Genomic DNA, 25,236 nt, shown 5'->3' with positions numbered 1-25,236 from the left:
GTCTCCTATTAAAGTTCCACTAAATTGAGGTTTCCCCTACCAACAGATTTCTATCTAACAACCATAAACCATCTTATTATAGGAGCAATGTCTCCTATTAAAGTTCCACTAAATTGAGTTATAGATGGCAACATTGGCTAGTTGTATACCGATTTCTCTATTGGATCATTAAGTGAATTAAGATTTATCACCATTAAGTGTATGGAAAATCCAAGAATGCGTAAAGAAACTAAGACATACGAAAAATATTGGCTTACTAGTAAGCGCAAAGTCAGGGTTACACGTTTCTACAATTATCAAGTATCTTTCCATATGGCTTCTAAGATTCTTAAAAGAGAATAATGTATCATGTAGTACTTGATCATTCAAAACCCCTTCTGCTAAGGGCCTAATACTTGGCTTCTAAGGTTTTGTTATATGATGAAATTGTTACAACACTAATGACTAAAAGTATTAGTTGCAATATTAAACAACACACCTACAAGTGTCCATAATTAACAGTAAGACCATTAATACACTACACCCAAGTATTCTCGATGACAGTCATGAGGAGAATATCAAAACTTATCACAACTAACAGTTCTTTGTTGTCCTAACACTCAAAAGAAATCATAACGTTTTCAAACATAGTGCATATGAAAACCAAGTTTACTTAGTTGCTCTGTCCACTTTGCTATTATTCATCAGACTCGTCGTATGTAGGTAACTTCACTCTGATTGTTGCCAATGTTAGAGAAACAACGCCTATATAGAAATATCTACACAAAATCAATATCTTTTATTGTGGAAGTCGCTCCCCAAATCTACTAGCATTATGAGACATCACATCGATGATGCTAGCATGATGAATACTCAAATCCATACTATCGGTTATAGATGCCTCCGATTACTGATTCACTCACTACAAACCAATATTTTAATAAAGATAAATACATAGACTCAGTGACGTACATGAATATCACCATATTAGATCTACTGGGTCTATAAATTAGCTTCATCATTTCCACAAAATAATCGAACGAGGCATTGTATGATATCAGTTTTACATAGATGAAGAGGAGTATTAGGTTTTGGAGCTGCTCAATATATGGAAGATGTGGATCCAGGAAAACAACTATTTGTTTAATTTGAAAAAAGGCCAAGTCTTCCACCAGTGGGTTTCTTTTTTTTTTAACGTGGAAAAAATTGGTAGAAGTAAGGCATCCAAATAAGATGTAGAAAACTTTTGCTCATAATTTACTTGTAAAATATCATCTTCAAATCAACCGAATTTGTGGTTACGACTAAGGACAAAGTTTTGCATACATATTATAAATCAAAGAACCTCAATTTCTAAGTGTTTATTTGTCTTAGTTATTAATCATCAATATTTTAATTGTGTTTTAATTATCAGAAACTATGTAATCATAAAATAAACCAAACAATCGAGTATAAAACTAAAGGTTATATGACTTTCTTTAATAAACAATTATGATAGGATAATTATACATATTACTCTGTGTTAATTTACAACTAAATATGATATGATTTAGGTGGATAAACAACTAAAAGTGATATGATTTATGTTGTAATGAAGAAAAATACTAGAAAATAAGCATAATGCAACATTTAACAAGCAAACCGTACCAGTATATCTTTGGCCTAGTGGTATGGTGATATGTCTTCCCTTCATAAAGTTAAAAGTTAAGGGTTTAAGTCCCATTTAAAACATAGGTGAAATTTATGATTAGATTAGAATGTGTGAGTGTCGATTCTAAAATAACATAAACAACCTCTTTTTTTAACTAATTGCCGTTTTTTTAAATGAACAAAATGAGTATAATGTTTTTTTGATAGAAGAAATATTTAAAACTACTAGAAAATAATCAAAATGTAACATTTAACATGCGACTACTTTTTAACTAGTTGTCTAATCAACTTTTTAATTAAGAATAAATGATGAATTAAGAGATCCGTTGAAAATTTTGTTTCAAAAATGTTGCAAATCTTATTAAAAATTGCAATATTAGTAAGAAATGTTACAAAACATTTATTACACTATAAATAAATTTATATTATCAACTTTTATTAGTTAAATACCACTTATACATATTATTGTTTTTTAAACATACATATATAACACTTTGTTATAATTATATTAAAATTATATTATATTATTAACTTTTATTAGTAAAAACAACCAAATTGGAAGATTGAATAAGCAAATAAATAGAAGAATAGGCAAGCATATAATACTACGTACAAAAACAAAAGAAAATATAGAAGAAAACTAAACGTACCATGGCTTGGCTAAGACCTAATACGAAACAGCACCAACAACATCATCTTCTTCAATTGAGGAACTGTACTAGTCATCTCATCGTTGTTAGTGGAAGAATATGAGGATGATCCATGAGGAGGACCTACCAAGGGAAAGCAAATTAGCACAATATTACAAATACTAACATAATTGTAAAGTTCTATCAAACCCTTGGAGTGCATGATGAAGAGATTCATCCAAAACCCATTTATCAATATCAAAAGGAAAAGGAAACCGGTATTCAATATGCAAGAACCTCTTTTCTTATCATGAGAAGCCCCAACTGCATATTCGTCTTTACATATATTTATAAAAAACACAAAACCTCATGTTTCCTGTGCTACAGCACGCCAAGAAAGACCCAATGATTCGACTTTGCTATATATTGGACAAACATAAAAGCAATTTCAAAAACATTTGCAGAGGTTATCTAAAGATTAATTTAAAAGAAACCAGTGAAATAAATCAGACGGTAATCACCAGCTATCACAGGAAAAACACAAAACCTGGGTATAAAAAGATGCACTCATTTAAATAATCGAAACATATATACATCATCAATACCGCCGATGGGAACACGTATAAACAGTTCAATCAATAAAAAACATACCTGCTTAAATCCTCGAGATAAACGGTAATAAGCTAATGACATCAATTCAATGCCCAAATGAGACCGCTGATTCCATACACTTTCTTTTCCAGATTTTCTTACTTTGTTGATTGCAGGGGTGCGCCGGTGGCCAGTAGTTAACGGAAGTCAGATAGCCGCTGGAAGTTAGGTGGTCGCCGGTGCTCAGTAGTGAACGGAGAAGACGGAGCCCAGTGGTGAACGGATAAGGCGGAGCAGGGGTGCGCCGTTCCCAGTTACGACGTATAGGGTGGTGCTGCCTGGTGGGCGGCTGCGTATAGGGTGATGGTGGTGGTGAAAGGCTTGCTTTCCACTGAGAGAAAAGAAGGCATTGGTAAAAGAATAAAGGGCGGTCGATTTTAAAAAGGGGGGAGAGGGAATCGTGGCCGGAAGGTGATAAGTTTGATTATCGTGTGGGATTCATAATTTGCAATTTTTATGTGGAAACTTAAGAGTATGTTGTCATTAAATCGTTTGGCTTTATTATCGAGAATTCGACAATAGGATAAAAAAAAAAAAAAAAGTAGACTTCATGATGCCTCTTACATTATCATTATGTTTTTTACATATTAATCTTTTTGAAAACAGAACGATAACCTAAATTCATCTTTTGAGATAGGCATATCCTATCCATAACCTAAATTCATCTTTTGAGATAGGCATATCCTATCCATACCCCCTTTATTTTCTACTAATACCCCTTAATCATTTATATTAATTTTTTCTTTAATTGATTAAAATAATTATATAATAATTTATCTTTTTTGACTATAATGATTAAGTAATTACTTGACATACAAATAATTGATTATCTATTTAATATATTTAATAAAACATTTTTTTATATGTATTACATATATTATTTGTATGCAAACTATTTAATCTATTTAATAAAACATTTTTATATTATAAATTTATAAAATAAAAACGTTTGTTATATACTATTTATATGCATGTAATAAAATTATTTTATATAAAATAATTAGATTTAACACACGACAATAATAAAATAATATTTCAACGCAACGGATAATAAAAAAGTTCAAATAAATTCGCATTTAATCGATATGTATCCAAGGTGCTACAGAACTACGATGCCTAAGTTAATTGTATAGTTGATTGTATAATTCAAAACGAGACCAATACATAGTTTCCCATGTAGATGCTGACGGCATTCTGTGGGCATTCCAATACCTTGTGGTTGGAGGCATTGGGTAATTTCCTTTCGAAAACATCGACATATAATGGTTGCCATTTACAAATGCCAATGTAATGGCTCAGTGGGGCTAAAACTCTCCGGGACCTCTCCAAAGAGGGAAGCATGTCGTAGATTGTTTGTGGCTTAAACAATGAACGATCACACCAAACTTGTTGGAAATCAGGTAACCAGTCAAAGGCATATGCAACCAATATCGAGAAGGTGCAGGTGTTTCAAACATGCAATGAACCGTATACCTCGTTGAACCCGTCAGTAAAAACTCTATGGTATGCGTAATATTGACTCTCTAACTCTTCAAACAATTGTTTTCGAATATAAAGCCACTGGTATTCATTGTACCCAGACAAACAACTATCGCTCGAAACCCACAATTTCCATCACCTTCTACATCATGTATATCGTCAATATAATCATGAAATATATCTCGAATACTTCTCAGTTGGAATGGATCATGGCTCGGTGGTTCATCATTTAAGTCAGGTTCTTTATTTAAATCGAACCCAACAAACTCTGGTGTGGTTGAGAAGTTGTATCTACTAGGAGCTTGATTTTGGAGGATTGACTTTTTTTTTTCTGTTGTTTCTTCACACTTGGTCGTCCACGAGTGTTTTTTTGAACTGCAAGTTCTCCAATGTCAATTTTTTGCGGATCATATATCTCTTGTAGCTTCCTCATATAAGCTTGTTTCCCGGCTTTTGATTGCTTCTTGAAGCTATCTTTAATTTTGTCAACTATATCATCACACAAAATGTTGTCGTCTACTACAGGTGTCGTATCTGAAATATCAAGCTACCTTCAAAAGATATCTATTGAATCCAAGGGTATATCTTCACCTGCATTGAAATATAAAATAATGATTTATATAACATTTTAAAAATTATCTGTATGTGGTAGTTGAACGTACGAACCTGAATTTGAGTAGACAGAAAGTATGCAAGCACATAGTAACCCACAACTGTTACGAAGTTTGCAACCACAATTCGAGGAGTCTGAATTTAGATCATTCAACCTTTGAAGCTCTCCTAATATTATATCTAAAGCTTCGTTCGAAACAAAACCACACAGTAACCGGAAGCACTTCAAATTGTGGTGATTGTAGCGATAACATATGTTGTTTTCAAAACTTTCGTTGATCGAAGTTACCTGTGACTGCACAATTTTAGTAATCCGTTGCACAAATATATCTAGACTACAATTTGGGGAGTCTAGAAATTTCTTTAACTTGAAATGTGCACTCTCAACTCTATTGGATGTACGGTTTCCAAAATTTAGATGTTGATCAACCCAAACCGACACAAACATTTCTTTATACTTATTTAACCATGTATCCTCTACGTATCTCAAAGCACCTGCGAAGTAAAATAAATTAACAAATAAGTATATAAATAGTAATATGAAGGTTTTGATTTAAAACATAGTCAACAAACAAGCTTACGTGGATAATCTGTGAACATTGATTGAAGTCGTTCATAGTTTTCTGTGTATGCCATCCATGTTGGAGACTCAACTAGTAACATCCATTGTATTCTAAAGGACTCGCGATCATTTTTTAACATGATAATTTTGTTGCAATGTTTCAAAATGTTTTGCTCAATATGCCATCTACACAGTAATCGGGCAGCATCCGGAAAAACTGTTTCACATGCATTGATGAGTGTCAACTCTCTATCTGTGATTATTACATGTGGGAGCATACAATTCTCAAGTGTTGACCTTAGACAATTTAACACCCAAGTATAGTTGGCCTGATTTTCTCTATGTATAAAGGCAAAACCTATAGAGAATGTCTTTTAAGTTGAGGTCACACCAACTATTTGAACAAACGGCTTCTTATATTTTTTCGTTTTGTATGTCGCGTCCATTATCAACACATGTGGAAATGCACGCCATATCTTCCAAGATGTTGGATGAACAAAAAATAAATTCTCCAACTCATTTGAAGAACATCTAGTAAGCTCATAGAGATAATTATTGTTGAGCAAAATGGACATAAGAACCTGCATTGGAGTTTTTCCTGCTTTCTCGTGCATGCGAATCTTTTGTTGTGCATTATATATTGTTTTAATTACCGACACATGGTTTTCGTTTTGCTCCTTCAATGTTGACAAGATATGGCGTGGCGCTACATGTTTTCTTGTTAGATTTTCCACCAAACGATTCTCATCAACATATAATCGTCGTAAAAGCAGATGACCCTCCATATGTTGTTGTGCAGGTGCATGATTATGTTCATCACATTTTACCCTTAGTGTCCATCGATCAAATACTTTTGAATACTTTCCTTGCAATTCAAATTTACAATTAGTCTTTCTGCTTCCAGATGCTCTACTTGTGTTAGTAGCTTTATACTCTCCACTACAATCACATGCAACTATGACTTTATACACGAATCCGTTCACATATGCTTTTGATCTTTTAGTGATAATGACATATCCTAGAGAGCGTGCTGTGTTTTATGTCCATTCAAACAATTTCTCACGAGACCTGAACATCTGAAATTGAATTTCAAGAGTTTTAGTATATATGTTTTACTTCGAAACATCACAATTTAGTATAAGTATATAACCTGATCGGTGGAAAATGCCGATTTTTTAGTAGAAACATCTTCATCGCGAGTAGACAAGTTGATTCCAAACAACTTAATAAGAGCAATATATTTAATAGCTTTATTACAACTTTTGCATTTGTTTACATGACCCCGTTTCATAACATGCGTAATATTTTACATAATTTTTTTTTTTTGCAATTATTTAAATCAAAAAATTAAAAGTGCAGATATAATTTTTCACACGAAGCAATTATCTAAACTTCAAACAAAGTCTGTGCGATTATTTAAACATCAAACTAAGAGTTAAAATGAAATATTTTTAAATTGATGGGCTATAAATATAAAAATCTAAGATATAACAGTAACACTTTCTCAAAACCCTAACAGCATAAACCAGCCGCCAAGAAGAGAGGGGGATGCCAGATGCGATTTCCGGCGACAAGAGGCGAATTCTGACGGTTTCTTCGATCAAATGGTAGGTTGTTTCAGGCAACTTCTCCTACTTTTTCAGGTCGCTTGACGATGTTCATAGTCACTGATCCGACGCTTCGTGAACGTCTGACGCTTCGTCGGCGGTCTTTCTCACGGTGTTCCAGTCGTGTTTCCAGTGACAGACGCAGAAGGTTTTAGTAGGGGTGGCACTAAAAAAAAAATTTCCGAGAAAATCTAAATTAGTAGTGGCACTCGTATTTTAAGTCGGTACACCTAATAGAAAAAAAAATTACACTACGTGCCGGAATCGGAGCAGTGGCCCGGGACCCCCGGGGCACCACTAAGGTCCGCCACTGCGTGTTTCTCACGATCTCTCTTTCTCTCGTTATGTCTTTCTGACGATCTACTGTTATGTCTCCGGCGTAAATGATGGTTGACAATGGTAAAAGGTGTTTAACGATGGTAAATGGTGGTTTCGGTGCTCTTTCTTACGATTTCTCTTTCTCCCTTTCTATCTTTGTCGTGGTTTGGTTACCGCCGGTTAGTTTTTGCTAGCGGCACTTCGATGATTACTGTTGCTTCCGGTGGTGAACAGATTTTTTGATGATATTATTAATATACTTATTAAATGTTTTATTTTCGGTTTATATAAAATGTTGTGGTTTATTGGTTGTTTAAATGGATTAATGGTGTTTAATGTTCAATGTAATTGTAGTTTGTTCATAATCTGATAATTTAGTCTTTTAAAAATAAAACACAATCTTCAATACATTTATATGATCGATATACAGGAAAAAACTGAATACACAGCAAAATCTGAATTTAATGTTTTCTATGCAATAGTTTTTATTTATTGGATAAAAAACTTGGAAATTAGAAAAAGCTGCAAAAAGAAGTTAGATACAAGTCAACTACCAAACAAGTCATGATTGAAGGGGTAGAGTTAGGAAAAATGGGTATTGATAGTAGGACCCTTTGAGATAAAATAACCGATATTACCATCTTTTTTTTTCTTTTTGATTAAATAGCATGAGCATTTTTTTATTGATTAAAAAAACTTAGTTATCAACGTACAACGAATGAGAAGGCAAACGGACAACAAATTGCGCTTATATAAAATTACTATTGTGTAAGTTTCAAAATTGCTTAAAAAAATATATAACAAGTTTAGTTGGTATAAAAGTACTATTGTGTAAGGCTTTTGTACACAAAATTTCATCCAAATACACTTTGTTTAAATTACACATTATGGTAACCGGTTGATTGGGTTAGTATTATCGGTTATATTACACCTAAGTTTCAAATTTGTTAAAAAAAATATAATTTAAGTTTGGCCAGTATCACCGGTGTTTTTTCTTTCAAAAAAAACATATCAGTTTTTTAGTAACCCTTTGTACATATAATACCATCAAAGTATATGCATTTTGTTCAAATGACATCTTATAGTAACGGGTTGCTTAGTTGACATATTCGACGCTTGGTCGACATATTAATTGACATCTAAGACATCTAGGACATTACTCAACATATAACCCCTTAAATGAAACAAATTAGGGCTATAACTCTCCATAACAATTTCCATCAACAGAGAATGCAAATTAGTTATCAAGAAGTTAGGCCCAAAAAGCACACACCGACACTCATTGCCATGTTTTCGATCTGAGTACAATCGAATCGCTAATTTACAACTACTCCTAATGTGAAGAAAAGGGGAAAAAAGACAACAATGTCTTGTGGTCGCATGCCTTTAGCACAGTGTTCTCTTCTGAATTTTAGACATCCACTTTCTCTGCCACCATCTCCTCGTTGCACTTGTCAACCAAGCTTTTGTCATTGTCAGTTAACGGATGAGGCCTCTTGTGAAATCCATAAATTTGAGGATCATGTTGTAACAAAATGATGGTCTAATATGTATTTCATTCTTTCCAGAAGAATAAAAAAAATACCCCTATCATAGTGGACTATCATTTTTTTTTCTATTTCATTCGATCACCAGGGAGAGGTTCACTATGATGGGGTGTATTTCTTTTTTTCCCTTCTAGAAAAAATAAAATACATAAGGTACCATTATTTTCTTGCAACATGCTCCTCATATTTATGGATTCACAAGGGGCCTTAGACCTTACTTAGTTGACTGACAATGAAAAAAGCTTGATTGACAAGTGCGACGTGGAGATGGAGATTCCATAAAAGTCTATAACTAAATATGTGAAAGTTTAGCTTACATGCTCAGCTCAAGTAAGAAGAAATTATAAAGTCAAGCCTAGTAAATGGTGGCAGCGAGAATGGATGTCTAAAAGTCACAAGATAACATTATGCAAAGGGTATGCGACCGCAAGACATTTTTGTCCTTTTTTTCTTTTTCTTCGCATGAGGAGTAACTGCAACTTGGCAATTCGATCGTACTCGGATCGAACATTGCAATGAGTGTCGTTGTGTTGTTGTGCTCTTTGGGCCTTACTTCTTGATGATTGATCTACATTCTCAACTGATGGAAATCGTTTGTGTAACATCCCGATTTCCAGGAATAATTTTCTAGGGATTTTAGGCACTTTGGTAAGCCTACTCGACGAGTTGGGAGGCCCCAACTCATCGTGTAGAAACTGAGAAGGCTGCGGGAATTGTAAGACCTACTCGACGAGTTGGAGGTCCCAACTCGACGAGTTGAAGGTTGATCATGAAAACCCTAATTTTCAGGGCTTTGCACCCTATTTAAAGAACTTATGGCTCATTTATAGCCTCCCTCATCATCCTTACAGTCCAGAAGAAACCCTAATCGTGCCTCCTTCTCCTTATTGAGTGTTTGTGAGTTTAAAAGTGTTCTTGGTGCTTTTCTTTGAAGAAACTTGAAGTGGTTGGTTCATAGCTGAAGGGAGAGGCTGTAGATCTGGAGTTTGCCCAGTTGTTGCTGCCATTTAGAGGTAAAAAGTCACCATCTTGATCACTCCTTTGATTAGATCTCTCCATTATAGAGTTTATGGTTATTTATAGCTTATTCTTGAGTTATTCTTGGTCTTGAGCACGTTTTGAAGCTAGGACTTCAGATCTGACCATCTTAAGGTCTCCTTGGACTTAAAGTTGCCAACTTTATTAAGTCCAAGCGCTCCTTCATGCTCTAAGGCCCATAATAAGCTTCATATGAGTGTTTTAACCCCTTTGATACCATGCATAGACGTAAAGTTGGCAACTTTACGTGGTATCTTAACCCTAGGGGACTAAATTTGTAGTTTGGGGCTTTACATTCAACTTGAAAGGACTGAATGTGTATAGACAGAAAGAACTCGACGAGTTTCTTAGCCAACTCGACAAGTTAAGTCGGGCTTTCCCGCTTTCTAGATTCTGGAAGGACTCGACGAGTTGTTCTACTAACTCGACGAGTTGACTCGGGCTTTTCCCGGCTTTCTGCGCACTGAAGAATTCGACGAGTTACTCTGGTAACTCGGCAAGTTGACTCGAGCTGTTCACGATTTTCTGAGAAATGAAGGAACTCGACGAGTCAGAAGATGCACTCAACGAGTTGGGTCAACATGGACTGTTGACCGTTGACTTTGACTTTGATTTTGACCATGGTTGACCAAGTTTGACTTCTAAGGGTATTTTGGTAATTTAGGATTTTGATGGAATTAGCCATGTTGGTTGTAGGCGGTTGTGTTCGGAGCAGTGATTCGGGAGTTTGATCTTTCCAGTCTAGTTTGACATTGTGAGGTGAGTTTTCCTCACTATACTAAGGGGTCTAAGGCACCAAGGCCGACCCATTGGATTTGATATCCTAGTAGTTGACGCTATGTTGAGTATGAGTTAGACACGCATGGTTTGATATGCTAGTCTTGATATGCTAGTCTGGTAGATCTGTAGGACTACCTGTGATACCATTTGATTATCTGTATGTGTACTTATCTGTTACATGTCGACATGTTGTGTTGGTTGGGTTGAGGTTGCACTGCTCCGTACGGTGGCCAACAACCCTAGAGTATGTCAGATATCAGCTGAGGGCTAGGGAGGGCATGCCAGACTCATACTGAGGACTCATATGCATTCCAGATACGAGCTGAGGGCCAGGGGAGCATGCCAGACTCGTAATGAGGGCTAATCATTATATTCCAGTCCGAGGACTGAAGGAGCAAGCCAGACATAAGGTGTGGGCCGAGAGCAATCTAGACTTATGATGTGGGCTTGGGAGTAAGCCAGATATGAGTTGTGGGACCGTAAGGCAATCCAGACTCATACTGTGGGCTTAGCGGTAATCCATTATGTGATAGTTGTGGACCCATTACATGCTGTCATTATGTGTATTGTTTGTTATGTATCGGTATATTGGGGGTAACTCACTAAGCCTTCGAGCTTACAGTTATGGATTTTTGTTTCATGTACTTCAGATGATCGTGGGAAGGAAAAGGTGTGATCGTACACCTCCTCTTGTTTTATTTCATGATTTTGGGATAACTCAGATGTTGGATTGTTTTAAAAACAATTTGCAAACAATGAATGGTTTTGGTATGTTTTAAAAGTTTAAATTTTTTCATGAATTTTATGGATGTTACAGTTTGGGAGAGTTATATATCCCTAATTTGTTTCATTTAAGAGGGTTATATGTTGAGTAATGTTTCAGATGTCAATTGATATGTCAACTAAACATTAAATATGCTAACTAACCAACTAATCACTATAATGTGTGATGTGAACAAAATGTATACTTGGATGGTATTATGTGTACAAAGATCTTACTTCACTGGTATTTTTTATACTAGTCAAACTTGAATGGTGTTTTTTGAACAAATTTAAAACTTTGTTACATTCCTAATACATTTTCCCGGCCGGGTAATATTAAACCAATCAGCCGGTTACCATAAGGTGTAACTTGAACAAAACATATACTTGGATGGTATTTTGTGTACAAACACTTTGGCTTACTGGTAATTTTTATACTAGCTAAAATTTAATGATATTTTTTTGAATAATTTTGAAACTTAATTACCCTAATAACTCATTTTCCCTATTGTGAAGTAATAAACGAGGACATGCTACGTGCATGTGTTTTGGATTTCGGTGGCAGTTGGGATACGTATCTTCCGTTAGCGGAATTTTCGTATAAGAACAGTTACCACGCCAGTATAGACCGACCTCCCTTCGAGATGCTCTACAGGAGGAAGTGTAGGACCCCAATCTATTGGGGCGAGGTCGGTCAGAAAGTCATGGGGAGTAATGAAGTAGTACTCAAGACTACTGAGAGGATCCAACAGGTTCGGAGTAGGCTCCAGAATGCTCAGATTCGGCAGAAAAAGCTATGCCGACAAGCGTTGTTCAGACTTGGAGTTTCAGGTGGGCAACATGGTCCTCCTGAAGGTGTCACCCTGGAAAGGTGTCATCCGGTTTAGGAAGCGGGGCAAGTTGTGCCCCAGATACACCGGTCCATTCAGGGTGTTGGCTTGGGTAGGCCGGGTTGCTTACCGTTTAGATCTTCCAGCAGAGCTCAGCCAGATCTACATCACTTTCCATGTTTCTCAGCTGCAGAAGTGCTTAGTGGATGACTCAGCGATCGTGCCTATAGAGGATATTCAGGTTGATGACAGCCTGAATTACATCAAGAGACCAGTAGTTATTCTCGACAAGAAGATGAAGGAGCTGAGGAACAAGAGGGTTGAGCTGGTGAAGGTGCAGTGGCAGCACCGCAATGGTTCATAATGGACTTGGGAGCCTGAGGATGAGATGAGGGAGCACTACCCGGAGCTGTTTCCAAGCGCAACAGACTTTGAGGACGAAGTCTAAGAGAAGTGGGGGATAATTGTAACGCATGGTTCCTGGTATGCATTTAATTACAATTTATTCACTATTGTAGAGCTACTCGACGAGTTGGGAGCCCCAAACTCGTCGAGTAGAAACCGGAATGGACGCGGGAGTTTACGTCACATACTCGACGAGTTGAGAGCCTCGACTCGACGAGTAGGGCTGTCAGGATGAAATGCTAATCTCGAGTTTTTGCACCCTATTTAAGCATCATAATCCCCACTTGCTGGCCTCATTTCCAGCCTCCAAGTCCCAAACCCTAGTTTCAAAAACCCTAACGCATTTTTGAGCTTGTGAGCCATTTTTGAGTGATCTTTGTGTGTTCTTGAAGCTTGTGGAAGAAGAAGAAGCTAGAGGATTCAAGGAGAAGATAGAAGATCCAAAGATTTCCTTCCATTCCATCATTTTCTGGTAATCAAGCCTCTAACTTGTCTAGTAGTTTCTTATATCTCCTTATTTTCACTTTATTGGGTTTTTGGTCTAAGAAGCTTGATCCTTGGGATATGGATGTCCCAAGCAAGTACACCTTCAGATCTGGAATGATTAAGGGATGTTATGGCATAAAGGTGCAAACTTTATGCCATTGGAGTCCCCATGCAAGCTCTAAGATGGCTATGTGTGGAGGAAAAAGGCAGAAGCTTTACGTGTTTAAATGGTGTCTAAGGCCTAGATCTCTGTTTATATGCCTTAATATGGAGTGTGGATGACTTGTGGACCAAGATCTAAGTTCTAGCGAGTTAGGGTTTGAGCCAAACCCGTCAAATGAGGGTATTAACGGGTAAAGTTGGAAAGTTTACCCTTAAATGGACGTTTTCAGTGGGTATGAAAAGCAAGAAGTTTAGATCTGAAGTGTAAGGGCTCAATCCGTTAAAATTGCCCAAACAGATATGGGAACTCGACGAGTATGAGGACGACTCGACGAGTTGAGACGAGTTGTCCCGATTCTGGATTTGGTAGAACTCGACGGGTCTGAGGATGCCTCGACGAGTTGACTCGCTTAATCGCAACTATGAATAGCCAGGGAACTCGGCGAGTCAAGGGGATGACTCGGCGAGTTGGATCACGATTTCAGGGTTTTTGAGTTATAGAACTCGGCGAGTTGATAGGCCAACTCGGCAAGTTGAGTCAATCCCGAACATTGACTTTGACCAGAATGTTGACCTTGACCAGGGGTAAAATGGTCATTTTACCCTAAGAAAGATTTTGGATATTAACCATATGATATCGTGGTAATGATAGTCGGGGAGTCGCGGAAGCAGCCGATAGATATTTCCTCACCGACAGATTCAGCAGTCAGCTTGTGAGGTGAGTCTTCTCCTATAGGAACGGGTCTAAGGCACCAATGCCGGCCTGTTTATGTATGTTAGTGTATGCCGGACTTAGGTCCGATGTCGGGGCTAACCCGATGTAGATTATATGTTTCCGGACATCGGTCTGATGCCGGGGCAAGCTCGGGGAATGTTTGTGTGCTTGATGTCTTCGTGATTCTTGCATGTGTTTGTTTATATGTTTCGGGCTTCGGTCCGATGCCGGGGAAAGCCCGATGAATGTTAGCCTATATGTTATGTGTTATGTGTTCCAGACTTCGATCCGATGTCGGGGCAAGCCCGAGGAATGTTTATATGTTTATTGATGCGACATGGCTCCGAACCACTTGTCGTGAGAGGGATTCGCCGGTCCTTAAGCCTGAAAGGTCACACAAGGAAGAAACACGTCAGCCGTTTTCTGGGAGGAGGTCCCGGAAAGACGCTCCGACGGTCAAGTTAGTATGCTGAAGGTTTTAGTGGAGGTATAAGGCTGGAGAAGGAATAACTTGCCTTATCGGGACCAAGGTGAGGTCCTTTTATAGTGGAGATCTTCCTCGGTCCGTACTAGGGACCGGTACTGCAGTCCCGACAGGATCCGTCGCTCTTATTGGGGAGTCCTGCTCCACATTCGTGTTCAGCCCAGTGATTGGTCCAGGCGATTGTGCTCTGTCTGGACGCTTTGCCGCATGGAGCCGTTGTCCCTGGGCTGTGGCTAAAAGACAATATTCTGGTGAGGGCGAGCCTTCTGTGCGATCGCCTCGCGGGAGTCCGGGGTCGCTGAGTCGGCTCCCCGTCGGAGGCGCTTTGTCGAGGCTCGCCTGCCTCAGGCCCGCTCTAAGGGGCGCGTCATCAAGTCCCCTAGTTCAGTAGTTATAGCGTATGCTACCTAACTATGATGTTCTGGATTTAACTATTGGTACACGTGTCGTTGTCTCACTCAGCTGTCGATTCATTTCCGGCGATGTAACGTTTCGACGTGCGCGCGGCGGTTACGTCATGTGTCAGAGATTTTCGCAGACCCCGCCTTTTTTCCTTTTATTGCTCTTCAAACGGTTTCCTCTTTCATTTCTTCTTCTGCCTTTTCACCCTCCTCTCTCCTTTTCTCTTTACTTTCCGCCATGGCTATCGCTCAAGGTTCAACCCCTAGTTCTTCTGAGTTCGTCACACTTCAAGAGGCGTATGGTCTCACTCCGGCTGACGGGGTGGAAATTTCCTGTCCCCGGCTCTTTGATTACTCGACCTCCTCCTGGGAAGGTGGGTGTTTACCTGAAGACTTTTGACGCTAGTCTTCGTATTCCGTTGACCGATTTTCAGAAGGAGATACTCCGCCGCTGTGGGTGTAGCGTGCAGATGCTGACTCCCGGCGCTGTTCACAAGGTGGTCGCTTTCGAGATGATATGTCGTGCTAACGGCATCATGCCCGATTATTTCGTCTTCAAGTACTGCTTCCGGTTTGCTGCCATTAATGACAAGTATACTTTCTCCGCCCGTGGGGGGGGGGGCATAATCTTGTTATTGACAGTAAGCCTCCCAAGAATTGGCAAGACCGGTAGCTATGGGTTAACCGGGAGTTGCTTGGCGGTGAGCATCCCCGGGCGGCGATGCCTTCAGACACTCTTCCCAAGTTGTTTCCTCATAACTAGGCGACTGCAAATCTCCTGCGTTCTCTTCAGGTGGATGTTGACGTGATGTCGGAGGTGATTCTTGGTGGTGTCGGAATGAGCCCTAATTGGCGGTCTCGGGGGGAGATCCCTGTGTTCTATACCATCTCAAAGGGTGAGTTGTTCTCTCCTTTCTTCTTTCTTTCTCCTTCTTCCTATCTCCTTCTCTTCCCCCTCATCTTTTTTTTCTTTCTTTTCATGTATGTTTTGCTTAACAGGTGTCGAATGCTCCGTTTCTATGGATTCTGTACTACGGGGTCGCTACCAGGGGAAGCTGTTGCACCGTGCAGTGCCTCTGTATGGCACTTTGCCTCCCCCCCCCCCCCCCCGCCGCTTGTCTACTGTTATCCCGGTATCACCTCAGCCCGTAGGTAGTTCGACCGCATCGGAGAGCCGCCCTGGTTCGCACACTGTTGTTACTCCTGCGACCGCATCTCCTGGTCTTATTGGGTCGGATGTTGATGACGTGGTGGATAGTAAGGTTGGGATAGTGACCAGCGCCCGCCGGATTGCCGGAAAAAGGAAGGTCGTGCAGGCGATGAGCGGACCAGCGCCTGAGGGTAGTTGAGGACCCATTGGGCTGCGGGTGATGCAGCGTCACGGTCTTATGCGCTTGCTATCTTCTCATTCTTCCGATCCCGGGGATGTGCTGGTGATACCCGATGATGATGTTCAACAGTCTGAGGGTATTGAGAGGGTGTCTCATCAGCCCCTTGTTCCGATTACTGTGAATGTTGGTGTTAATCCTTCGTCTCCAAGAAGTAGTCCGGAGCGGTTGTTTCAGGGGTCTGCCCCTGCTATTCCTGTGTTTATCCCAGGATGGAGTTTGCGAACCGATTCTCGGTTGTCTGTGCACTCCGCTGCTTTAGATTTTACCCGCCATGCTCTCCCTCCAGCTACCCTGAACGACATGGATTCCATGAGCAATGCTGTTTTGGCCCATAACCTTGCATACGCCGTTGCGCAGGCTATGACATACTTAGCCTCCGGGTCCCGTCGTGTGCAACGGTTTGACGATTTGGAACGTGTGCATTCTTCCTTGGTTGAGGGTGAAGCTAGCTTGAGGAGTAGGGTGGCGGATTTAAGTACTATGGTTGTTCGGTTGGAGGATGAGAACAGGTCTTTGGTTTCGGGGAAGTCGGTGTTGGAGGATGTCTGTGGTGTGTTGGAGGGTCAGGTGGAGTCTTTGACCCAGGCAAATGAATGTTTGATGATTCAAAACGAGAGCTTGGAGCGAGATGTTGTCGACCGCGAGCGGGAGGTAGAGGTGTTAAAGGCGGACCGTAGTTGGCTCCTCCAGGTGGGTCTTGTGCGCGCGATGGACAAACTCCTTGAGCACCCTGAGTTCACTGGTGATATTAGTCGCATTCGACATGCTGCTTTTGTCGCTGGCGAGGAGTCGGGTTGGGCGAATTTGAAAGCCCAGGTTGATGTCGGGACGTACGACCCTTCGGCTAGCGATTCACGGTCTAGTCATTCTTCAGCCTTGGATGATGCTTTACTAGCCTTCGCAACTATGGATTTCGCTGGTTTGCTTGGATTAGGTGATTTGGACGTTGATGGGGTGAGGGCGTTATGTACATTCGATGATGGTGAGGAAGTTGTGGGCGAGTTGGGTGCAGGTACGGGTGGCGATGGCGGTGATGGTGCTGGTGGGGATGGCGGTGGTGGTGCTGGTGGGGATGGCGGTGGTGGTGCTAGTGGCGGTGATGGTGCTGGTGGGAGTGGCGGTGGTGGTGCCAGTGGGGATGGTGATGGTGGTGCCGGCAGGAGTGGCGGTGAAGTTGTCTAGAGCTACCCTTCTGGGGTGTGAAAAAATCTTGTTGAAGCTTTTGTGTTGTTGTCTTTTAATCATTTTATGGCCTCTGAGGCCTTTGTTTTGATGTTCTTAGCTTGTGGCCTCTAAGGCTTTTGTGTGTAAGCAGATAATGGTCTATTTTTAATTGCTGAACTGTTATGATTTTTATCAATTGTATCGAACCTTCTATGTAGGTTGATTATTTGTTATACCTTCTTCTATATTATATTTTCTATTTTTGTGTATGTTGTATCTTGGATTCACTGAGTATCCTTCATGCTATGTTTGCTAGAATGTTAGATGTGCTCACTGCATTTCGTGCTAAAGATAATGCATGTTCTTTTATTTATGTAGCTCTGATACATGGTTGTTTCATACAATAATTTCCTATTGGACTTCTCTGAGAGTCCATCTATTGGTTCGGGTGATCAGTCTGGCCTTGAGGTGTTTTCCCCGTTTTCCCTACTGCTTAGGGGTTTACGACTTTGCTCGGAGGTTGTGTGCTCTCGTCTTCCCTTCTGCATAGGGTTCTGTTATTGCTTAGACGTGGAACTTCCTTAAGTTCCTCGTGTTCCATGTCCTGGGTATCTGCCTCCCCTAAGGGGTTTCAATGGAGTAGGAGCCGTTGCGGTGCGCCTCGATTACCTTGTATGGTCCTTCCCAGGTTTGGCTTAACTTTCCCCGAGGTTGGGCGTAGCTGACTTCGTTTTTCCGTAAAACATAGTCTCCTACTCGGAACGCCTTGTTTCTTACTCGCTGATTGTAGTATCTTTCTACTGCCTTCTGATAGGCGGCTTGGCGTATGCTTGAGCGCTCGCGTCATTCTTCCAAGAGATCCAAGTTTTCCCTTAGGCCTTCGTTGTTTTCCTGCTCCCTGCAGTATTCCGTGCGTATTGATCCTACCATTATTTCTGCTGGTAGCATCGCTTCGGCTTCATAAGTTAGGCATAATCATGTCTCTTTCGTGCTGGTTCGTGGTGTGGTTCGATATGACCATAGAACCTCCGGCAGTTCATCTACCCAATTGCCTTTTGCTTTGCCCAGCCGTTTTTTGATCCCTTGTACCAGTGTCCTATTAGACACCTCTGTTTGCCCGTTAGCTTGAGGGTGCGCCACGGATGTGAACCTTTGCTCTATTCCCTTCTCTTTACACCAATCCCTAAAGGGGTTTTCTGCAAACTGCAGGCCATTGTCGTTGATTAGGACCCTTGGTATCCCGAATCTTGTCACAATGTTTTTCCAGGAAAACATGATTACTTGTTTCCTATTGATGCATGCCATTGGCTCTGCTTCTATCCACTTTGTGAAGTAGTCGACCGCCACAATTAAGAATTTTACTTTCCCAGGTGCTTTTGGGAAAGGACCGACTATATCGATTCCCCATTGATAGAAAGGCCAGGGGCATGTTTGTTAATTTTGATGGCGGTACTTCTTGCGTTGGTGAGAAAGTCTGGCACTCCACGCAGGTCCGTGTTAGCTCGACCGCGTCCTGGTGTATATCTGGCTAGTAGAGGCTCATGCCTAATACCTTGCCTGTGAGCGCTCTTGCTCCCTTGTGAGCTCCGGCTGACCCTGCATGGGCTTCCTTTAGGGCCAGCTTCCCTGCTGCGCCATCTATGCACTTGAGCCACGGAGCCGTATGGCCCTTCCTGTACAACGTCCCTTTTATCATCGCGTACTGTGGGGCTCGTATCCTTGTCTTCCGAGCCTCTGCGTGGTCGTCAGGGAGTATGCCATGCTGTAGGTAGTCTATGATGGGCGTCATCCAGTTGGGTTGTGCTATTGACAGGGAATTGACCTGCCGCTCGTCGATACTCCTTTCTTTCAGTACTTCCACCAATACTTCCTTTGAGAGATGCCCGAAGCATGTTGACGCCAGTTTGCTGAGAGCATCTGCTCTCTTATTACTTCCCCTTGAGATTTGTTTTATCTCAAAGCTCTTTAGGGTACTCGTAATTTTCTGTACTGCTTTGACATATTTCTCCATTCGCTTGTCTTTTGTTTCGAACTCCCCTGACACCTGGTTAGCCGCCAAGCGTGAGTCGGTCATGGCTGTGACTCTCTCCGCCCCCATTGTTACCGCTAATCTGAGGCCGGCCAAGAGGGCTTCATATTCTGCAACGTTGTTGGACGTGTGAAAATCGAAACGTAAGGCATATGTGAGCTCTTCTCCCGTTGGGCTAGTTAGGATCAGCCCTGCACCTGATCCTTCTTTGCTGGAGGCCCCGTCTGTGTAAAGGGTCCATCGTTGGCTGTCCTCTTTCTTCGAGCACGCTTGGTTGTCTGCCTTGGCTGCTTCCTGCTGGATTTCTCATGGGACTTCGAGCAGGAAATCCGCTAGGGCTTGCCCTTTGATGCTTGCTCTGGGGTGGTAGGTGATCTCGTGCTCTCCTAGCTCTATGGCCCATTTTCCAAGTCGGCCTGACGTTTCCGGCTTCAGGAATATTTGTTTGATCGGGCAATTTGTCAATACCTCTATTTGGTGGGCCTGGAAGTACCGACGGAGTCTCCGTGCTGCATAGAATAAGGCGAGCACCAGTTTTTCGATGACTGGGTAGTTCATCTCTGGTCCTTGTAGTGCCCGACTCACAAAATAAACCGGTAGCTGGCGTCCCTGTCTGTCGACCGTTAGCACCGACGAAATTGCATCTTTTGATGTGGACAGGTACACTTGCAATACCTCTCCGGGTATTGGGCTGGCCAGAGTGGGGAGTGCGTGGAGTACTTTCTTTATCTCTTGCAGTGCTGATTCGGCCTCTGTGATCCATTTAAAGTTGTTTTTTTTCTATGCATCCTTTCAGTGTGTTGAACAGTGGCATGGCTTTTTCAGCTGACTTGGAGATGAACCGACTGAGCGCGATCAGCTTTCCATTCAAGGCTTGTGCATCCCTCAGCGTGCAGGGTGAATGTGTTTCCTCTAGCTCATTCACCTTGATTGGGCTTGGCTGGATTCCTTCCTTCGTTACATAATATCCCAAAAATTGGACCTCCTCGACTCCGAAAGTGCACTTGGCGGGGTTCAATTTCATCCTAGCCTTCTCTAGAGTCTGTAACGTTTCTTCTACATCTCGTAGCAGCATGTTCTCGTCCGGGCTTTTTATGACCATATCATCGACATAGACTTCGATGTTCCGACCGATTTGGTTGATGAACAGGGAATCCACGAGCCGCTGATAGGTCGCCCTGCGTTTTTTAGTCCAAACGGCATTTTTGTATAACAAAAAGTGGCATGATCCGTGTAGAAAGCCGTTTTCTCCTCATCGTTTGTATTCATCAATATCTGGTGGTATCCTTTGTATGCATCTAGAAAACACTTCCATTGGAAACCTTGCAAAGACTCTAACTTTTGGTCTATTTCTGGTAGCGGGTAACAGTCTTTGGGGCATGCTTTATTCAGGTCGGAGTAGTCAATGCACAAGCGCCAGCTGCCGTCATGTTTCCTCACCATTACCGGGTTGGTGATCCATGTGGGGAAGATTGCTTCTCTGAGGATTCCCGCGCTAGTTAGCTTTGCCACTTCCATGTTGATTGCCTTGTTTCGATCCCCTCCCTGGACCCGCTTCTTTTGCTTCATCTCCTTGGTTCCTGGCTTTATCATCAGTTTGTGTTCTATAATTCCTCGATCGACCCCTACCATGTCAGCGGGGGTCCATGCAAACACATGTTTGTACCTTTGTAGTAGTAGGACCAGTGCTTCTCTTGTTTTTACAGGGATGGCCATCCCTATGGTCACCCGTTAGTCTGGGTGCTCCCTGTTGATTACTTCCCCCCCGTCTGACAGATCTGGTTTTGGCCTTTTGGTCTCTGCTGAGATGTCTTTTGGCTGCATGATTTCATAACATTTGAGTTCCTTCGGTGGTGTGGCCAGAACTACGCCCGGTCCCTGACTTGTGCTGAATTTGACTATCCCGTGGACCGTCGATGAGACTGCTCCGAATCTTAATAGGGCTGGGCGCCCCAATATGATGTTGTGTTCTGAGGGGTGTCGTATGACTACGAAGTCGATTAGGACAGTCCGTCGTCTAGTTTTGTCCTGACTGACTAGTGTGAATGGTAAGTGGATCGTACCTAGCGGCCATAGGCTGTGCCCGGTGAATCCCGTGAGCTAGCATGTGGCTGGCCTTAAGCCTTCTTTCCACGCGCTTGGCAACAGTCTGAAACAGTGCTCATAGATGATGTCTGAGCTTCCGGTGTCGATGTATACCCGGTGGATGACTGCATTCTTGATTGATCCCTGAATGACCAGGGGGTTGTTCCCATTCCACCCGGTTGGGCATGGGTCGCGCATGGAGAATGCCAGCCCCTGCATTGCCTCTGTGATGTCTTGCGTGACCTCCATACGCTCCGCCCTCCCCCTTTTGTGGTGGATTGTTAGAATCTCCAGTTTTTGCTCCATTTTTCTGGGAGCGTCTTTTGGGTTGTCTGCGTCGAACTTGGCTCGTAGACTTTTGACGATTTCTACCACATTGCCTTTCAGCTGTTTTTCTTCGATTTCCCTTTTTAGCACCGCCCAATTGACTGTGTCATGCGTTCGACTCTTGTGATACTCGCAATATCACGTTTTAGTGCCTTTTGCTGCTGGCTTCTCTTCTTCCATGTATACTTCTGTCCGTCTACCCCGCCTGTCGTCCCTAGAGAAAGGTCGGAAACGGCCTGGCAGTCGCCTGTCTCGACTCATGAATCTGTTACTTCCCCGGGGGTCGAGGAGGATTGTGGAGTAGTTATTACGCCTCCCAGCAGAAGTTGTCATGGCATTAAGGTACGCCTGCTTTGATGCTTCACCTTCTTCTTGGCGTAGGTAGCGCTCCACTCGTTCTTTTAGTTCGGCCCTTGTTTTGGGTTGTTTGCCCATGAGCTTCTGGGATAACGATCCCGACAACAGTCCCCAGGTAAATGCGCCTGTGATTAGCCCTTCATCGTGACCTGGGACATCTAACGTAGCCTTGGTGAATCTGGCGAAGTAGTCCTTGACTGACTCTCCTTCCCTTTGTTTGCACCCAATGATTGAGTGGCAATCGCCTTTGTATTTCCTGAGTTGCATGAAGTTCGTTAGGAACAGGTATTTCAACTGGCTGAAGTTGCTAATGCTGCCTGATCGTAGCGTTTTGAACCATGTTCCTGCGTTACCGTCCAAGGTAGTGGGGAAGTACGTACACCAGAATCTATCATCTAACTTGAGAGACGTCATGGTCCACTCGTACGTGTCGATATGACTATCTGGGTTGGTAGTTCCGTCATACGTCTTAAGGTGGGGTAGTTTATTGGGGATTTCGTATTCCAAGAGTTCCTTGACGAACGACGACAGAACGCTTCGTGACGAGCAATCTTGGGTTGGGATTTGCTGGTTGAAATGGTATCCTGGTTGTTGCATTGCCAAGAAAGGTTGTACGAGCATGTTGTTGTAGGCACTCAGATCTGGTATCGGTAAGCCGTATTGGTTAAGTGGCTGGTTCAGAGTTGGGAGATTATATGTCAAAGGGATTTGTTGCTGGATTAAGGGCGTCTGTTGTTGGGCCATCGGTATTGGTTGTTGGGCTATGGGTGTTTGCTGCTGGGCCATGGTTATTGGCTGTTGGGCTATGTGTGTTTGTTGTAAGGCCATGGGTGTCGGCTGTTGGGCTATGGGTGTTTGCTGTTGGGCCATGGGTATCGGCTGTTAGGCTATGGGTGTTTGCTGGTAAAAAGGAGATGGCATCGTTGGTGTGGCGCCTGATGTTAGTAATTGGTGGTTTCGTGGTTGTGATGAGCAGCGCTCGTATTAAACATGTTGCTGTGTGCGTATAGGTTATTTGCGGGAGATGTGGCGGCTGTTATTTGGGTGCCGTGAGGGGTAACGGTGTTGAAGAATGGAAACGGCATGGTGAATATTGGCTGGTTTTGGGGTAAGGTAGTATGTGTAATGGTGGTGATATGAGTTAAGGGTGAATCTCGTGGCGTAGCCGTTGAAATGTGTGGCGGCGGGCCGCCGGGAGCTGGTATGGCTTCAAGGTTTGGCGACGGGTCCCCTGATGACGATGGTGCTTCGAGGACTGGCGGTTGTTCTCCGGGGAGTGAGACGACTGGGGTGTCGACTGCCTCCAGCGGTCCCATTGGATGTATCGGACTGTGTGGTGGTTCCGATGGTTCTCCGGTTGCTTTCTCCGCCATGGTTTGTTGCACGAGGGGACAAAGAGCGAAGGGTTTGTGTATCTGTTTTCACACAAACGGATGGCGCCAAATGATGCGACCAGGCTCCGAACCACTTGTCGTGAGAGGGATTCGCCGGTCCTTAAGCCTGAAAGGTCACACAAGGAAGAAACACGTCAGCCGTTTTCCGGGAGGAGGTCCCGGAAAGACGCTCCGACGGTCAAGTTAGTATGTTGAAGGTAATAGTGGAGGTATAAGGCTAGAGAAGGAATGACTTGCCTTATCGGGACCAAGGTGAGGTCCTTTTATAGTGGAGATCTTCCTCGGTCCGTACTAGGGACCGGTACTGCAGTCCCGACAAGATTCGTCGCTCTTATTGGGGAGTCCTGCTCCACATTCGTGTTCAGCCCAGTGATTGGTCCAGGCGATTGTGCTTTGTCTGGACGCTTTGTCGCCTAGAGCCGTTGCCCATGGGCTGTGGCTAAAAGATAATATTCTGGCGAGGGCGAGCCTTCTGTGCGATAGCCTCGCGGGAGTCCGGGGTCGCTGAGTCGGCTCCCCGTCGGAGACGCTTTTTCGAGGCTCGCCTGCCTCGGGCCCGCTCTAAGGGGCGCGTCATCATTTATGATTATGTGTTTAAGTTTTATGCTTGTGATATGTTATATGTATACCGGACTTCGGTCCGATGCCGGGCGGGGCCCGATGTAGTAGGCAAGGCCCAATATATACTATTATGTGATTATATGTATGGTATGTGGTAGTTTTCGGAGACTCACTAAGCTTTGTGCTTACAATTTTCAGTTTTGGTTTCAGGTACTTCCGGTAGTAAGGGGAAGAGTTCGGGATGATTGCTGTGCACACATTATTTATTTAGCCTGTGATGTTTATACTCTGATATGTTCGACTGATGTTATGATATTTTGAGATACATGATTTATGGTTTTTATATGATGAATGATATTATGGTTTTATTAATGATTTAAAAATGAAATTTTTGGACTGTAATTTTGGGATGTTTTAGATACCATGTTTGGATCAATATTTTCCCATAACTTGGCTAGATGCCTTTCCATACATATAAATACATACAATATACAAGTACGCTAAAGAGTAGATATAATCGGCTGCATAAATACATACAATATACAATACATACATGGGCTGCATACATACATATGGGCTACTAGATATAATGAGCTAAACACTAATAAAACATTGCACTGTATTAAATACAATATACAAGTACGCTAATAGAAGAAAATGATGTTAATAAGTTTTATTTATATATAATTATTGAAAAGTAGGTAAAACTTTGAATTTTTGTTGTAAAAAACGGTCATAAATTATATTATATGGAGGAGAGAGAGGGTGGTGTGACCAGAATCTGTCGAGTTGGGGCTCCACACTCGGCATACTGAAGCTGCATCGCGTACC

The 25,236-nt window shown here is 42.2% G+C and overlaps 2 protein-coding genes and 1 long non-coding RNA gene across 3 annotated transcripts; all 3 read right to left on the bottom strand.

The window, feature by feature from the left end:
* Positions 1-441: 441 nt before the first annotated feature.
* LOC145165959 (uncharacterized) lies at positions 442-3,387 on the bottom strand. The gene is made up of 3 exons (XR_013740244.1): positions 2,910-3,387; positions 2,280-2,402; positions 442-901 (listed from the first exon to the last, which is right to left on the bottom strand). It is a non-coding gene; the product is annotated as an uncharacterized LOC145165959 (long non-coding RNA).
* Positions 3,388-5,936: 2,549 nt separating this feature from the next.
* Positions 5,937-15,337, bottom strand: LOC145163676 (uncharacterized). Its single transcript, XM_079082481.1, has 4 exons — positions 15,269-15,337; positions 6,713-6,784; positions 6,616-6,638; positions 5,937-6,501 (listed from the first exon to the last, which is right to left on the bottom strand). The coding sequence occupies exons 1-4, from the start codon at positions 15,335-15,337 to the stop codon at positions 5,937-5,939; spliced, it is 729 nt and encodes a 242-aa protein (XP_078938607.1).
* A 3,290-nt stretch (positions 15,338-18,627) lies between these two features.
* Positions 18,628-19,750, bottom strand: LOC145163675 (uncharacterized). The gene is made up of 2 exons (XM_079082479.1): positions 19,205-19,750; positions 18,628-18,975 (listed from the first exon to the last, which is right to left on the bottom strand). The coding sequence occupies exons 1-2, from the start codon at positions 19,748-19,750 to the stop codon at positions 18,628-18,630; spliced, it is 894 nt and encodes a 297-aa protein (XP_078938605.1).
* Between the last annotated feature and the right edge of the window lie 5,486 nt (positions 19,751-25,236).

The sequence above is a fragment of the Lactuca virosa genome, chromosome 3 (genome assembly GCF_052849685.1).
Source record: "Lactuca virosa cultivar CGN04683 chromosome 3, Lactuca_virosa_CGN04683_v6, whole genome shotgun sequence".
NCBI classification, from domain to species: Eukaryota; Viridiplantae; Streptophyta; class Magnoliopsida; order Asterales; family Asteraceae; genus Lactuca; species Lactuca virosa.
This window is presented reverse-complemented; position numbering and strand designations above follow the sequence as displayed.

Excerpts from the sequence above, each read along its gene's own strand:
- LOC145163675 (XM_079082479.1), bottom strand. The coding sequence starts at position 19,750 with ATGGGGGCGGAGAGAGTCACAGCCATGACCGACTCACGCTTGGCGGCT. Across the intron at positions 18,976-19,204 it reads CAAGAGCGCTCACAGGCAAG|TGGATAGAAGCAGAGCCAAT; the intron begins GTATTAGGCATG and ends TACTTCACAAAG.
- LOC145163676 (XM_079082481.1), bottom strand. The coding sequence starts at position 15,337 with ATGGCGGAAAGTAAAGAGAAAAGGAGAGAGGAGGGTGAAAAGGCAGAA. Across the intron at positions 6,639-6,712 it reads CGGCATTTTCCACCGATCAG|ATGTTCAGGTCTCGTGAGAA; the intron begins GTTATATACTTA and ends ATTCAATTTCAG. Across the intron at positions 6,502-6,615 it reads TTCAGGTCTCGTGAGAAATT|TGGAGAGTATAAAGCTACTA; the intron begins GTTTGAATGGAC and ends ATGTGATTGTAG.